The 17,608-nt window shown below is 37.0% G+C and overlaps 1 protein-coding gene across 6 annotated transcripts in view; it reads left to right on the plus strand.

Annotated features, from left to right (window-relative positions):
* DAAM (disheveled-associated activator of morphogenesis-like protein) overlaps nucleotides 1-17,608 on the plus strand; it is a 460,107-nt gene that overhangs the window by 317,662 nt on the left and 124,837 nt on the right. For 5 of the 6 annotated variants that reach the window (XM_083114203.1, XM_083114204.1, XM_083114205.1 and 2 more), the window contains 5 exons: nucleotides 1,155-1,287; nucleotides 3,719-3,845; nucleotides 7,997-8,557; nucleotides 10,719-10,855; nucleotides 14,830-14,991. In XM_083114203.1, the coding sequence (XP_082970329.1) occupies nucleotides 1,155-1,287; nucleotides 3,719-3,845; nucleotides 7,997-8,557; nucleotides 10,719-10,855; nucleotides 14,830-14,991 (1,120 nt within the window). The remainder of the gene's footprint in view (nucleotides 1-1,154; nucleotides 1,288-3,718; nucleotides 3,846-7,996; nucleotides 8,558-10,718; nucleotides 10,856-14,829; nucleotides 14,992-17,608) is intronic. The other variant, XM_083114202.1, reaches the window with a different exon arrangement.

Below are 17,608 nucleotides of genomic sequence, written 5' to 3' on the forward strand. Positions count from 1 at the left end.
ACAGTGCTCTGTTGTTCTTAAAGGACCACTGACAGTGGCGGTGATTAGGGGGGGAGTTGCCACACCCCCTTCCACTTTTTGCCACTATTGTCCCCGCACTGTGCTAAACCTTATCTAGAACGGAAAATATACTGTATTTGCCCCCCCCCCTCCAGTTTTGGCAAGTTGTTCCCTCGGTTTCAGAACCCAATCACCGCCACTGACCACTGAAGATAATATTTACTGATACAAGAACACACCTTGCTCACAGTGGATAGATTTTGCACCAGGATAAAGCTCTGGCTCATCCTCCCTATTTGCCAGATCTTGCACCCTACAACTTCCACTGTTTCCACATGTGGAAAAAGAGCCTCATGAACACCATTTTTAATCATAGTGAACTGAACAACACTGTTTCAGGTGTGCTAAACAGACTGTCAAAAAGGCTTTGAAAAGTAGATTGCACATTGGAATCAATTTACTGAAATTCAATGAACAGATTCAATAACCTTAAAATAGTACTATTAGTCTCACTATTTTATGATACACCCTTGTATGTACTCTAACATGCTATATATATATATATATATAAACAACTTTTGATTTCTTTGTGCTGAAGTATTTTCCCTCACCAAAGTACAGTTTATGCTAGTTGTCTTCTTCACATCAAGTATCACTGTCAGAAATTGACACTCTCTATTTGTAAAAGAGTAACTTAACTATTCAAGCCTGATCGACCAAAGAACAAACTTCAGGAAACCCAGACTTTTCGCCTCCAGTTGTGGCAGTTTCAAGGGGGGGGGGGGGAGGTGGTGGTGCTACATGCCTGAATTTTATCCAGTCGTACATGACACCTATTGCTCAGGAGAGACAGGGAATCAGAAACCCATTCACTTCCTACACAGCGGTAACAATTAAGCTTCACCATGCTTAGCAACACAGAATACCATGAGAATTTCCTCTCACCATGGCAACTGGACAAAGCCGATTGGTTCAGTGCTTCATCTGATCCTTCGCGGTTTTTGACGGAAGAGACAAAAATATAATTTTGAAGTTTGTTCTTTCGCCAAACACGCTTTATATCACCTCTTTTATTATTTGTTTTGTTTTGTTAAAACAAGATTTTTTGCAAGAGCTCTTGTCCATTACCTGAGACCATGTATTTTCCATTCCAGTAGATTATGGTTCTCACCCACAACATTGGCTTCTGTTTGACCGGGTGGCCCAGCAAATTATCCTGCAGAGTGAAAGTGGAGAAAACCCTGATGTCTCTCCCCTCCAGATCAAAGTGAAAGAACTAGTTCACCTGTGAGTATGGAATTTTTTAGAACTTAATTTTTATTTAGTGCACTGTAGATTTAATGATCTTTAGACATTACCTGTAAAATCAGTACATTACTGTTATACCCTAACAATAGCAATTCATATCATATCATTGCATATAACCTCTTGTGGAATTCCTTGAATTCTAGGATTTATGCATGAATTCTGCATGAATTTTTCACCACAGGCATGAAAAATTGCAGCTTTTTATTAATCCATAAATGCCCTGTGGCATGTTTCCACAGCTTAGCATTTATTTTTATCAAGGAAGGGAAAGAAAGCTGCAGTGGAAAACAAAACAGAAATCTCTCAATCCCTATACTTTATTAATATTCAGTGCAGAACAATCTATCTTGAAAGACAGGGCCCCCCCTTCCCCCTTCAATTTTCTTAAATATTGTTTTGTGTAATTAAGCATTTCCCTAATATGCTTATGATTACACATGGTAATTAATAAAATAGAGGTAACGTTTGCTTGTACCCATGAAGTTTTGGAAAAATTCTCCTTTAACCCTAGAACACTACCGTGTTTCAATATGACAGTTATAGCCCTTTCTTTCTTGCTCTAGTTCGGATTTAATATATAACAATTTGTTTTAGTTGGGATTAAAGATATCCTTCCATTTAACCGATGAAAGATAGCTATGAACCTGCATACTGGACCCCCATAGGTACGTGGTACACCTTACATCAAGTATTTTAATTAATTACTAGAATATAAAATTCATTGAATAGGAATGGATGACAGTTTACTTAACAAAATTTAAATTTGGTATTAGAACAATAATATTATATATATATATATACATAAACTGTCGTTAACAATTATGACCTCAACAATAACATTAATATATATACACTGCTCTCCATAAATTAAGCAACAAATGGTGATCATCCAATAGAATCAAACACAATCCAATACCTGGTACGCCAGAAATCCATGCGAGGGCACGATGATCGCACTTTATGACTCACCTGTTTTCCCTAACGCATTCGTTGCTTTCTTTCAGCGTGCCCACCACTCTTCTTCTCTTTTCTCCAACTGTTTTCTCTTGTACCTCACATTTTCTTGTTGTTGCTTAATTTCTGGAGGGCAGTGTATATAACAAGATAATTCTCAATAGTTATCGTTAACTAATAATTGATTTTCTCTCCTTTTGCTGACTATTTAATTGGTATCATTATTCATCCATGTTGTATCTGATTGCCTAAAAGAATATTTCTATGTTAAATTTCTCCCCCTTTTCCTATTTGTCTGTAATGATGATCACTCGGTAAAGATCAACAAGCAAATTCATATAATACTACAAACAACTCTACAAAATTAAATTAAATAATATTAAACTAATTCTCTACGAAAGAAAAGAAATTAAACCATCACCACTACGTGCGTCTAAGTCCCCTGTTGACCTCTCCCGTCACGTCGAGTGCCCTGTTGGATTATGATTTTGAACGTGTGCCAGCTAGAAGTGGAGTGTCTCGGTTCAGGATTCTTTCCTCCAACCGGCAAACTGAATGACTTAACATGTGATCAGTGCCATCTATTGGCTTTTACCTTAACCATACCTTTCTTTCATTCGGAGGGAGAGAAACCAAAATCTTACACAGGCCATACAGTGTAACTAGTGTTACGTAAATTTTACGTACATAAAGGAATCTATTTTTAAAACAACCTCTACATCATGAAACAAAATGACTATTCTTTGTGAACATTATTTCGTTTATTTTCCTTATATTGGAGTTTTATTCTTCATTTTAAAATGTATAAACACGGTTTTATTAAACATAGAATATTTTAAGAGAAGGTCTTGAAGGCAAAAAGTTCAAACAATGAAAAGCAAACAATAATAATATTCATAACGCTGTAAATAAGGAACGAATGTAATTTTAAAGTCTTACAAGAAAATAGTGCGTGGTTCTAAACTTTTGTTTTCAAAATCTAACTAAACAAATCGAATTTACAAATGTCAAAATTACTTGCACTACTAGCGCTACGTATTATTGATGTACAGAGTCCAACATAACTAACAAAGTAAAGATGCTCACAATGCTTGCACCCTCCTTACCACAGTGCTGCCTCATGTCTGACAGAATGCTTGAGGCACTGCTAGGGGGAGGGGTGAGTGGGTGCAAGGTGGGAGGTAGGGGAGGGATTTGAGCGCAAAGCATACGTAAATTTTACGTACGGTAGTGTTCTAGGATTAAAACTGGGAATTATATACCTGAATTTTATCATAGTCGTAGAGTAACCACCCTGAACATAGAAATGGCCATTTCCATGCCAAAAATTATATCAATCAGCAACATGTGACATTATAATTTGAAAATTTGATATGAAATTAATTTGAAATTTGTTTGAAAATATATGGTGAATGTATTTTGAAATGATTATTGTAACATTTTTCTCTCCGTATAGGCTGGCGAAGGAGGAAGAATTGGTTGCTGCAAGGAAAAAGGCTGAAGAGTTAGAAAAAGAAAATGTAGAAATTGCAACAAAGTTAGCAAAGAAGGAGCAGGAATTAGATCACAGAACACAAGAGAAAGTAGGTTATAGCCAATGATCTTATTGTAATTGTTATAACTAGGTTAGTTTATTGTAATGACAATTTTTCAAGTTCAGTTATTGCATGCCTTTTCATCACCATAGGAGAAAATACAGTTGGTCACGCATAGGAGAAAATACAGTTGGTCACGCTTAGATCAAAAGTCACTGAATATATGTTCTGTGCTCATTGCATCATGCCATTAACGCACATGGAGGAATATGGAGTTAAGGCCCCACACATTCACAATCATGGTCATTTTTGAAGGGGGTGTGATCTTTACCATGCTCCAATCCCCTTTAACCTCACCCCTGATTGCTCCAGATACCAGTTTACGCAAGGACCATCCCATACCAATGACAGTATCTTAGCACATTCCCACAGACGTAGATGTAACTTGAGTAGAGGCAAGGTGAGGCACTCACCCCCCCCCAATACATTTGTTAAAATTTACAATACATATAAAGTGTATTTTTTATGATTTTGCAAATGTAACAGTTATTTAGCAGCATAGTCACAGACACTATTTTTATGTGATGGAAAACTTTCCAAGTCTGCTCCCCCCCCCTCCCAAGCTAGGCCCCAAATCTGATACTGCTCCCCCACCCACCCCAAAAGTTAGGTCCAAAGTTACACCCATGCTCACCTATACCAAACTGATGCTTTAAAATTGTAACTAAAGTTCTTCTAAATATTTATTAATATTATTATGTAAGTCCTCAGCTCCAATTACATGCAAAATTTTACCAGATTTCTGCTTTTAAATATCCAAAAATTACATCAGAATATTAATATACCTGTTATGTAATCACAAAGTCCATTATTTCACACAATAATAATTAGCTCTGAGCTGATACCACCATTTACCGATACAGATACCCTGACTGATTCCAACCTGTACTGATACTTGTATAATTCCAGTTTAAAATAACAAAGGCTAGTTACCGAGTCATAAAACTCATCACATCACATCCTATTAATGACATTAAATAACTCTCAAATTATTCTCATGCAGAATTATAGTACTTTAAATTGTCTTGTGACATTTTATGTAAACTTCTTTCTACACCCAGAGGATGCAAAGAAAGAAAATGGAAAGAGAGAAGTAGTTGTCAAGCTTTTTACAACCAAAAAAATCGTTGGATTATTATAAGTGTCCCTGCTTCATTTCATGATATCCCCAATTTCATTTAAACAACATTCTTGTCATTCGGATTAACCTGGAGAGGGAGGAAAACAACGTAAAAATATATACAAATACAGATATATAATAATGCTCATTTGGCCAGCTTTCTGTACATCCTACTGTACATTTTTCTGTCATTTGCAATAAGAACAAGTCACTGCAGTGTCGGTATCGGCCAGTACTCGCACAGAAGGGTAGAGAACAAGAAGAAAATCCACCATACTCCCTCCGACAGCAACATTCATCCCTTTCCCAAGAACTCCAGAATCAGCCTAGCATGATAATAATGTTGGTTATGAAAACATCCACGTCCTTACCCCACAAGTTTGTGAGCAAGATTTGGCAATGAATGGTTCCTTTTATTTCCACATAGTGTCAGCCACCAGGCAGTTACATGCCTTCAATAGCACGTAGTCCTGTCTTTGATCTTGTCATGTGCTTCCCAGGAGGTTGCATTATTTTTCGGAAATTTACATGGAATTCCTGGTGTGAGACTCCAACATGTCATTAGGAAGGGTGAATGAACCTTTGAAAAAGTACAAATCTTGACAAATGAGTTGTTTCTCTTGGCTGGTCTAGCCACTCGTAATCATTGCTATCACATAGTATCGGCAAAGAAAATTCAACCGATACTGGTACCACTCGTATTGGCCAATATATATTGGTATCAGCTGAGCCATAATATTTTAATGCAAAGCAAATTAAAACTTCAAATTTTGCAAAATATCCAAGATAACTAAAACAGCAAAAATTGTTGTGTGACATTTTTGGCAGACCCCTTGAACACAGCCGTCAGTAGGTACTAATTATTGGGGGGATGCAAGAAATTGAAACCATGCAATGAAAGAAGTAAGTTTATGTAAGATGTTTAATTAATATATATGACCAATACGGTAACTGACTGATTAATATGAAATGAAGCATTATTCAACATTTCTCTCGTGATTGGTCAATGTTACTCACTGGGTCTACAAATATTGCAATATTTGCTATTGACTCTTATCAGTATGATCAAAATTACGTAAAAGGAATAATGTCTCAAAACCGATTGTAGATGAGTCGAGCTCTATTCGTGTGCACAAAACTTTTCTAATGCTTTCTTCCAATTATGAAAACCTGCAGTCACAAAGGCAAAGTCCATTTTAGTCACTAAACATTTCATTGGAGCGATACTATGGTATTTGTGGCAGTAAAAACAAAGTACTTCATCCTTGCCATTAATAACATGAAGCCACTTGTAAGACTCAAACCATTTTGGTTGAAATTTTAAAACATGTCCATGCAGCAGTTCAAAATTGACAATCTTGTGTAACTTGTTGTGCTGGTGCTGTTGAAGATGACACCTGCTGTTGATTACTAGCACTGCACTCAGATGCCGTAATTTGAACTGATGAAGAAGAACTATTATCACGAGGTGCACTCCCATTTCCACTGTTGTCTTTTATCATCTGTCTTGGTATCTCTGTATCCAACTCCTTACCACTATTGGTGTTTTTGATCTTTATTACAAATCTGTCTATATTCAATGTCTGAACAGACGACAGCCACATGAAATCAACAAGCAAGGAATTTTAACTGCAGCAGGGTACGGCCTCGTTGTCAAAATCTTAAACCACACATGTTTTGATCGAAGAAAGAACCGCAACATTTAATCTACAAAAGACCTTGTAAACAATGCTCACGTTTCGAGAAGTTACGATGAGAGAACTTCGACAAAGAAACATTTCAGTATAACAATGAAATGCAGTTAATTAGCAATCCTTTTTGGTTCCTTTATTTTCTTACTATGCCGCCCGCCACCAGTTTTGTCGATCCTTGCGTTGGAAATGTAACAATCATGTCAACCGGACGAAAGTGTAAGTATGGTTAGCTGTAAAGAATACCACGGCTCTCTATTCATTTCGTTGTTTTCGTATCTTTGTGTTACTAAGTTGACTGTCAGGAATCAGATTCCTTTAATTGTCTTTTAAGTAGTTATATGTAAGTTTTCAGAGATGTTTTTTTAAAAAAATACAACTTCTAATGAATGAAATAAAGAAGTAGAGTGTGTCAGGATTTACCAAAGAAAAACAAAAGTTTTGATGACTATAGACACTATTCCCACTGCTTATACTTGCTTATGAGTATAGTTCCACTCGATAAACCTTTTTTTTAAACAAAACAACAAAAAAAACATTACTTCATTTTTTCAAAAACTAATACGATTTTCGAAAATAGGAAAAATATTGGGGGACGATTTCCCCTCATCAATTATTGAGGGGAATGTGTCCCCTGTGTCCCTCACCTACTGACGGCCATGCCCTTGAAAGACCAAACTGCATAATTTAAATGTGTTCTGATATTGAACTAGTAGTTAACTGGTTTTGAAAACAGCTCTGTGGTTTCATAAATTAAAGTATAACTAATTTCTAAGCTTCTGAGGTATTAAAAAAATGAAACTACATGTGGGGTAACCTGATTTTCAGAAATGAGTAACAGAACATCATACACACGAGCAGTAGTTTTATACCTTTTTGATCTGCTTCCTTCCCCACATCTATTCTAAACACACACTGACATACACATTAAGAATTTTTGTTATGTGCAACTGCTTTAAAAATAGTATTTTGACGCTCTTATGTCAAGAAAGACCTTTCATTATTGAATTCTTAACTGAGAATTCTTATTTGTTTAAAGAACAAACAATGATTGTATCATTTAGTTCACAGAAAGGAGTAAAAACTTTGAAGTATACTTTGTCATAGTAAAGTATTGTTTTTTTCCATAACAAGTCATAAAATTCAGAGTATGTGCAAGTAAAAGTACATTTTGTGATTGTGGAGAATGTTTAAGGTTCTGCATCAACATAACCTGGTCACCCTAACTACTTGACTTTTAGGGTTAGAAAAAATTGTTATTAGCCATTTCTGTTTGTGTATGTTTTCCATTACTAATGTACAATTTACTTTGTTCTTTATCTTTTCAGGAAGACATAGAAGCTAGCTTAGCAAGAGTGAAGGAGAGATTAGAAAAAGAAACCATGTGCCATTTAGAGACCAAACAAAAGCTCTCGGAACTAGAGTACCAGGTGTCAGAATTAGACCAACAAATCAGCTCCGAGAGGGGAGAACGGCATAGATTAGAGCAACTAGTGAGTTCGGGGAGCTTACCCGATGATGCCAAAGTTGGTTTGAAGGCATCGGCAACGAGGGCATCCATTTTGTTTGAGAGCAAGAGAGAGTCTCCTTCCAACCCCCCTCCGCCACCCCCTGTACAGCCTCCACCCCCTCCACCTGGTCTTCCAGGACCTCCCCCACCCCCACCAGGGAGCTTTGCTCCCCCACCTCCTGCTATCCCGAAACCAGACATCAAGAAGAACATTCCGCAATCTTCAAATCCACTGAAATCTTTCAACTGGTCCAAGCTGCCAGACACCAAAGTGGTCGGTACCATCTGGACCGAGTTGGATGATACAAAATTATACAATGTAATGGATTTGGACAACATAGACAAACTATTCTGTGCCTACCAGAAGAATGGAGTCGCAGTATGTATTTTTTAATATAGTTTCATTCATATTGTACCATAAATAGTGTATTTTATTAAATAATGTATGATTATTATACGTTATGGTATTGAGAAGCATAAAGAAAGTATTTTATTTTCTTAATACTATTAAAAATAGTTACTGTTTCTTTAGGTAAGGAGATACGATACTCATGTCGATAGAATAGTCAATTTATTCTGTGTACCATAATATCAAAACCAGTTTGTGGATTAATCATATCAATATATTGCTATCATCCATTATCAATATCAGTGTTGGAAAGTACAGGTTTAAATTTTTATCTCCAATAAAATAGATTCCTTTTGGAATACTGATATCTTGACACTTTTGTGAAGTGTAAATTTTCTGGAAACTAGGCACATAATTTTAATTAATTTTGCATCTGTATTTGGTTGGGGAAAAATACATTTTTGTTAAATGATTTCAAAGTATTTTTATTATATTTGGTCTAGGAATTAATTCGTGCGCCTGGACAAGAGATGACGTAACGAGCGTATTGTCCCACAGTTCCGTGTGTCCACACATGCGTTGAAAACTCCTGTCAGCGTGCATCGTTCGTAGTATAGGGCAGTTGATTGACGCGTCAACAACAGCATTTTGTAGTCAACTGAACATGGCGCAGTTCGTGCCAGATAAAGTGTTTTTGCGGGGTGTTCTGCTTCATTACTTTAACATGCAGAAAAGTGCTACCGAAAGTCATCGTATTTTGGTGGAAGTGTATGGTGACCATGCGCTAGCTGAGCAAACATGTCAGAAGTGGTTTGCACGGTTTAGAAGTGGTGATTTCGGCATGGAAGACCAAGAGCGACCTGGACAGCCAAAAAAATTTGAAGATGAAGAATTGAGAGCATTGCTCGATCAGGATCCATGTCAAATGCAGGAAGAACTTGCAGAAGCATTAGGCGTTGATCAAACAACAGTTTCCAAACACCTCAAAGCCATGGGAATGATTCAAAAGATGACACATTTGGTTCCACATGAATTGAAAGACAGAGACGTTGAAAGACGAAAAACCATTTGCGAATTGCTGCTTCAAAGTTAGAAAAGAAGGAGTTTTTGCATCGCATTGTTACTGGCGATGAGAAGTGGATCCATTACGAGAACCCGAAATGAAAAAAGGCCTGGGTGAAGCCAGGTGAACCAGGTCCATCACAACCGAAACGAGATATTCACTGTGCAAAGGTTATGCTGTGCGTATGGTGGGATATGAAAGGTGTGGTGTACTATGAGCTGCTGCAACCAGGTGAAACTATTAATGGAGAATGTTATCGACGACAATTAATGCGTTTGAAGCAAGCTCTGGCCAGGAAACGACCAGAATGGGAGAACAGACATGATAAACTTATTTTTCAACATGATAATGCTCGCCCACATGTCGCAAAACCGATCAAAACCTATTTAGAAAATGTCTGATGGGAAGTTTTACCCCACCCGCCGTATTCACCAGACGTTGCTCCTTCGGACTACTACTTGTTCGCTTGCATGAATAATGATTTGATTGGACAGCGGTTCACTTTTTCAGAAGAGATCGAAAAATGGGTCTCTGACTGGATCGCTTCAAAGGATGAGGACTTCTTTCGCCACGGAATCCGTAACTTGCCTGACAGATGGGCGAAAGTGGTGGCTCGCGATGGACAATATTTTTCTTAAGGTATTTATGTATTTTGTGTTTGAACTACAGCTTCAATGTGTGGGTAACAACCACACGAATTAATTCCTAGACCAAATATTGTATGTGAACTTTCAACTGGGCATTTGCCTGTAGTGTTTAATTAATAAATAAATAAATATATTTTTATGGGAAACTCTGTTATAGATTTTTAACTATTCTCCTCTATATATTTAGTTCATAATGTAATAATTATTAAGACTGTTGACATTTTCATTGTAAGCGTTTTTTATTTTTATATTTCACAAGTCACTTATGTTGATTGTCACTTTGGTCAGAAATTTGCTTCAATCTACTTTGTTAGAAGAAGTTCTCAACTTTTGTGTAATTTCTTACAAACATGTGTATTTTCAGATTCAATTTTGCATCTTTGAGACCTTCTTGTAACAAAATAGAAATTCCATTAAAGTAATGGACAAAAATGACAAAAACCTTTTTTGATTTGGTGTTTTTTTAAAAAATTCCTTTCAGAATGAGGGATCCATAGAGGATTTGAGGCAACTAGGGAAGAACAGGAGCAAAATTTTGTCTGTGATAGATGGAAGAAGGGCCCAAAATTGTACCATTTTACTTTCGAAATTAAAGATGACAGATGAAGAAATCTCTAAGTAAGTATTTCATCATTGATTCTTTTGTTTGGTGTTTTTTTTTGCCTTCTACCAAAAGACCTTGCATATGGTTATAATACATACATAAAAATTAGTAAAGTAGGAGACAGTAAACACTTACCACACACAGAGAAGAAAGGTTGATATGTCGCAGCCTGGCCACATGTTCATAGAGGAGGAGGAGGAGAAGAAGGCATCGCTTCTTTCTGGCTACACTGCAGTACTGACGCCATCTTTATTCTTCTTCTCCTCTATGGTGAACATCTGGCCAGGCCATGAAAGACTAACTTTCTTTTCTGTATGTGGTAAGTGTTTACTGTCTCCTACTTTACTCATTTTTTTTTTATCTTCCCTTCTGGATCTACGTATCTATCTGTCTGTCTGTCTCACATATACACAGGGCCGCCGACTTGTCAAAATTATTGGGGGGCTCTGATCACTGAAACAAATTAATAAATGACTCACTGCCTCCCTTTTTAAAGTTTTGGCCTCAGTGTTTGGAATCTCGTAAAAGCCCATGAATTCCTCAAAAATATTAAATTAAAATTTTCATTTACAGTTCGAATGCAAAATGTCAATTGTTCACGGATGGATATGTCACAAGTTTTGTCAACCATAATAGCAAAATATTCCCGACTTTTAATATCTGCTACCACGGAGCGCAAAACAGATCTCCCTAATATATCAATGATCTTGTTCTGAATGTCATGTGAGAGCCATTTGTAGCCCGAACGTCCCATTCACTACCCTAGTTCATGCACATAGTCTTTTGAAACTCTTTTTAGTAAAAATGTTAACAATAATTATATACTTAGTATATAGTAATAAGTCATGTGTTTTGCTGTCTCTGGTCATAGCCCCCCAAAGTTGATGGTTTAGGGGTCTCAGCCCCCAAAGTTGATGATCTAGAACATTTCAAATGTGTATTTCAAGTTAAGTTCATGTGGCACAATTCAGAGTAAACTTTACAAGAGAAGCAAAATAATACATTAGATTCTCTTAAGCAAAATTATTTGGGTGGCTCTGCTCCCACATCGATAACATTGGGGGGGGGGGGCTTGAGCCCCCCCCCCAAGCCCCATGGAGTCGGCGGCTATGCATATACATATGTGTGTGCCTGCACACATGCTAGTAGTTTTACATATCCAGGTTAGGCTTGTTTAATGCTGTTTAAAGCATTGTCCCTAATTTTTAACATTTTGACAAAATATATTAATATTTGAGTGAACTCTTGCCATCCTTTAAGAGGACATATTTTTTGCAATGCATTACTATAAAATTCAGAACATGACTTATTGTCATTCATTTATTATTTCTTTATCTAAATACGGGAAAAATGGGCATCCCGAGAACATTTTCCAGGATACCGAGACATTTCTTTAAAGGGGAGAATCCCGTATATACAGGATGTCTGGCAACCCTAATCCAGGTGTGTGTTGTGATGTGCAGTTTGAATTTCTGAACATGCAAATGTCAAGTGCTTCCCCATATTACTAATCATCAGCGAACAAAAGGGCCTTCATCTCTTCCTCTCCTATCTTCTTCCCCACATCTTCGTTAATTTTATCCATTGTAATTATGAAGAGCAGTGGGGAAAGAACACTTCCCTGTTTTAGTCCATTACTTATACTGAACCACTCTGTTCTTCCCTCTGGTGTCTTCACACAGCTCTGGTTGGCCTTGTATGATCTCTGCACTCTACACACTATCTCTTCCTCGACTCCTTTCTCTCTTAGAGCCTTCCAAATCTTTGTTCTGTCCATGCTATCGTATGCCTTTTCTATATCTAGGAATGCCATAATCAAATCATTTCCATACTCGTAGTGCCTTTCCTGCATTTGCCTTATGGTGAATATCAGATGTACTGTTGATCTGCCTCTTCTAAATCCATGCTGTTCCTCTCTCATGTTCAACTCTGTTACTTTCCTTATTCTTTTCTCTAATATTTTCTCATACACCTTTGCTGAGTGGCACATTAGTGTTATTCCTCTGTAGTTTTTACATTCATTTCTGTCCCCCTTCTTGAATGTGGGAACTATTAGTCCCTTCCTCCAATCTCTTGGCACTTCTATCTCTTGCCACACTGTTATCAACACACTGTAGCCACTGCACACCAATCACTTCTGCTCCTAGTATTATTTCCACTGACACTTTGTCTACTCCAGGTGCTATACCTCCCTTCATTCTCTTGAGAGCTTCCTCCACTTCTTGCCATGTGAGATTTACCTTTTTCTTCACTTCTTCATGGAGCCGGCCACCATGACGGAGTAGTTAGCACATGCACTACGACACCAGGGGTCTTGGTTTCGAATCGTGGCCTGGACATGGATGTTTGGGAGTATCCATTCATCATATCATCACTCATCCCCATCTTCGCAAATTAGACAAAAGTAGCACAAAAAGTGGAGTAAAATAATGCAAATCAATCGATCACTTCTTTTTTTCCATTCATTTGAATATTTCATTGTTCATTTCCTTTTTTGACATTCAGCAATTTCTCGAAATTATTTCTTCACATTCTCCTTATTTCTTCATCTTCTTTTACTTTTCCTTTTGTGATTGTTAAATACTGATTAATAGAGACTGGAGTTTAAAGGGAAGTCCTTTTTTTATTTTTCAACATGGATCATGGAATAAATAACAACAATGTTGATAATTATCTTTCACCAACAAGATTACATTGTTTTGACTACTTTTTTTCCCCTTTTTCAACCCACATTCCCTTTTTAAAAACATCTTCCTTTCTGGTCCCTTTATCGACTCGTGTTTCAGCCTACATTCCTTTTTCCCCCTTTTTAAGAAACATCCTTGGTCCCTTTATTGACAAGATATCAAATATTTTGCACGACTGTTTTTTTTTCCCTGAACAAAACATTCAACAATTGTCTATTTGGTGCAGTTTATAGGCAAGAAAGAACAAGCAGATTCTACCTCACCTTCTCTCCACGAGTGTTGGGAGAATTCACTTGCAGCGATTGTTGAATCAATGCGATCTGGACTTAAGCAGTAACAAACGCATTGCAAGCACCACACCTGTTGGGTTGAAAGTGTACTTATCTGCTAGATTTAGACTTTTATTATTAAGTTATATAGTTTTAACTTAATTAACTGTGTGACAGTGACGACAGTATTGAGTGTCAGTGAAACGGCGAAGCCAGGTACAAGTGGCAACAGTAATCTGTTGCAAGGAAGATTTCATCGAAATGAATGGTAAGATTATTCGCTGTACTTTACCTTAAAAAAAAAAGGAAATAAGAAGGACTACAATTTATTTTTGCACTCCACTAAAAATATTATTTAAATTGAAAGCATAATATATACCATTCATATACAAGAAGGGATACATTAATACAAAATTTAATGTATCCCTTTTCATGTATGTGGCCACGGTGGCTCAGTCGGTGACACGTCTGACTACCATGCTAAAGGTCCCGGGTTCGATCCCCGGCCAGTTCAAATCCGGGAATTTTTCTAACGTTGGAAGCAGCCCCGGTGCCCACCCAGCATTGAATGACATGGGTACCTGGGGGAAACCCTGGTGGGTAAAGGCAGTCAGGGGCGTGATGCTGATCACATCACCTCACTCACAACTGGATCAAGAAAGTGTGGGGCATTACCCCCACACCCCCTATATGCCTTCATGGCGTGGTGCTAAGCACAGAGGAACCCTTACTTTTTTTACTTTTTTATCCCTTTTCATATATGAATGGTATACGCTTTCATTTAAAATAGTATTTTTAGTGGAGTGCAAAAAACTGTAGTTCTTTCCCCCCTTTTTTTGTCGTTTCTAGAGAAAAGGTTTCCTTTAAAATCCAGTCTCTACTGATTAAAAATTGTTTAATTTGTTAAAAATTGTTTAATTTGTGTAATTTGCTATTTTTTCGACATGAGGTAACATGTGTGTCAAAGGAATTAATTTTTGTAAAAATGTATGTCAACAATGATATGAACAACCAATTGTTTTCCGTTTCCAGGGCTATACTGAGCATGGACAGTAAAGACCAGCTGCCAATTGATATGATAGAGCAACTACTGAAGTTTACTCCGAGTGCAGAGGAAGCAGCACTGCTGGAGGAACACAGTGAAGAAATTGAGAGTCTGGCACGAGCAGATAAATTTCTCTTTGAAATTTCAAAGTAAGTTTTCCATATATTGAATATAGAGTAAATGTTTAGTAGAAACAATTTCTCCAGCCTAGTAAGTTTCATGTCACAAAATATGAATTTCATATATTTTTAAATATTTTTATAAATTTTATGTACTATATATCTTAAGAATTGTGTAACATTTTGCTCTCTTGGGACCATGAGGATTGAATGTACAATGTAGAATCCTGAAACATAAAATCAGGGTTCCAATGTAATTTGATAGTTTTTCCTACCCAAATGTAGCCAATTAATGAATAGAATTTGAACCAGGGACTTGCATTGAGACTTGTTAATTCTCTTGTATCAGTAGCTTTAATGACATTTCAGATATTTGGTTTGTAGCGGGGAAAAGTATCTTCACTTTTTTGGCCCATAAAATGAAAATAGATGATTTTTAACTAATCATATTCTAAATATGAATTTAAAAGCTGATTCAAGTGAAATCAGTTATATTTCTTAGATAGTAGGTCAAATATGACTGTCTCATCATTAGGCATTGGGCATTGTTTTTAATTGTCTCAAAATGCCTTCACAATGTGAACTTGATTTAGGTGGAATATTTACTCCATTGCCTGTGTTCCTTCCCGGTGGATTTGATTTATTTGTTCACCTTAGGGATTGTGTGTTTTGATCACTTTAATATTTTTATACAGGATCTTTACAAATTAGCTTTCTGATTAGAAGGTTATGTAACTTTTAGGGAATTTGGTACATGAATATGTAACATCTGTTTCAGTACCTGTCCCAAGTTTAATGAAAGCAATTATGGGTGCTCCAAATGACCAGTAGCAACACGACACTAATACTGCCTGTAACTAAATTAATCAATTTCAGCGCAAGTCTTGGCTACCACGTCTCTGTTGATCTGCATAATCGCATCTGCAATTTTCTGTACTCTGTGGTAAGGAAGAAATGTTGGAATAGTTTACAAGTCTCCATATGAAAATATTGTATTGTGCAAAGTGTGGAGATCTTGCTGGCCATGCAGTTGGTCCTTCATTTAAAATTCATCATGGTGATAATTGAGAAATTCACGCACCACATTTGCAGAACTGGTACTGCAGTAAAAAAAATGCTACTCAAACTTGGAGCATGGCAAGATGTTTGAGCAGAGAATCTGTAATTAAATCATAAGTACATCATTCTGTGGGTCAAGGCCACACATAGCAGCAGAGAAGGTGGGGAATTTGAGTGGGCAGAGCGAAGCAGTACATGCTACTTCAAAGGCTGGTAACTGCAGTCTCTTTACTCCCTCCATGCAATTCCATTCTCTCTCACATGTTCATTGGTGGAGCCGTCTCGCATCACTACTTGCGCAGAGACATGTTTTGTTCACTTGCTCCAGAGATAACCAGGACAGAGTATAGTTACACCACTTCAAAATTAGGGAGTATATATTTGGGAGTGATATATAATTTTCTAACATTTAAAATTGTACAAGAGCATATAATACTGAATCTATTATAGTACAGTATCTTCATATCTTACATCTTCTAACAATGTTTGGTAGTAGATATTGCAGTCTTATTTTTCTTACATAATGACTTCTTCAGTTTTTTTTAGTGTCTTATTATAAAAAGTAATAATACTCAAGAAGATTTGCAATGAATATACAGGATAAGTCAAAAGTCAGGAACCATAGTCTTATTCACTTCATCTTATATTGTCTATATGATATGTGCAATATGTTGTCTCTCTTCAGCAAGTCACATGATGCTCCCATTTCTTCAGGACACTGAGAATTGTGGCAGGTGGTATTTGCATCGCACATTCAGTTATCCTCCCCTGCAGATGGTGTAGTTTGCGAATCTCTGTGGAATAAACCATTGCCTTCAGGTGACCCCATAGGTAGTAATCCATTGGTGTGAGGTCAGGGTACCTCGCGGGCCACTCAACGGGGCATTGCCAACATATCCACCTCCCTGGAAACTGGTCATCCAGCCACTGATGTGCAAGTCCTATGGTTCCTGACTTTTGACTCACCCTGTATGTGTCTAATAAAATTTTTATCTAATTTTAAAATTGTAGGTTTTGGTGTGTTAATATTTCTGAGATTGTCATAATGCTTGATTGATGGAGTTGAAAATTATGGGTGTGTCAGCACTTAGGCTATTTTTCACATGTCACATTACACAGAGCTAAAATAAACATGTGTCTGACTAAAATATTCTTACTTGGTTAAAAGCTGAGGCTGTAAATGGGCACTCAGCACATATAAGACCCACACACAAAGCCCTACAGAGGATTATACGAGGGTTGCTCTAAAAGTTTCTGCAAACTACCACCAACAGTGGCTCTAGTGTTGCGCTATTATAAAAAAACTGAAGAATAGACCTTTTTTATGTTTAAATTATCTTTGATTGTTTGTTTAATCCTATTCGTTTATTTTTCACGGCAGTTTGAAGTAGTAGTTTCGTGTGAGAAATGGAAATTTCTCATGAACACTTTCGGGCAATGATTTCTTATGATTTCAAATGTAGTTAACACCAAAACAATGCATCGAGCGACTTCATTTGTCTTTTGGGGATGAAGCACCATCCAATAGAACTGTGTACAATTGGTTTTCCGAATTCCAGCATGGTCGCACATTTCTCAGTGATGATTT

Source organism: Lepisma saccharinum, chromosome 28, assembly GCF_977018435.1.
Source record: "Lepisma saccharinum chromosome 28, izLepSacc3.1, whole genome shotgun sequence".
In the NCBI taxonomy this organism is placed as follows: Eukaryota; Metazoa; Arthropoda; class Insecta; order Zygentoma; family Lepismatidae; genus Lepisma; species Lepisma saccharinum.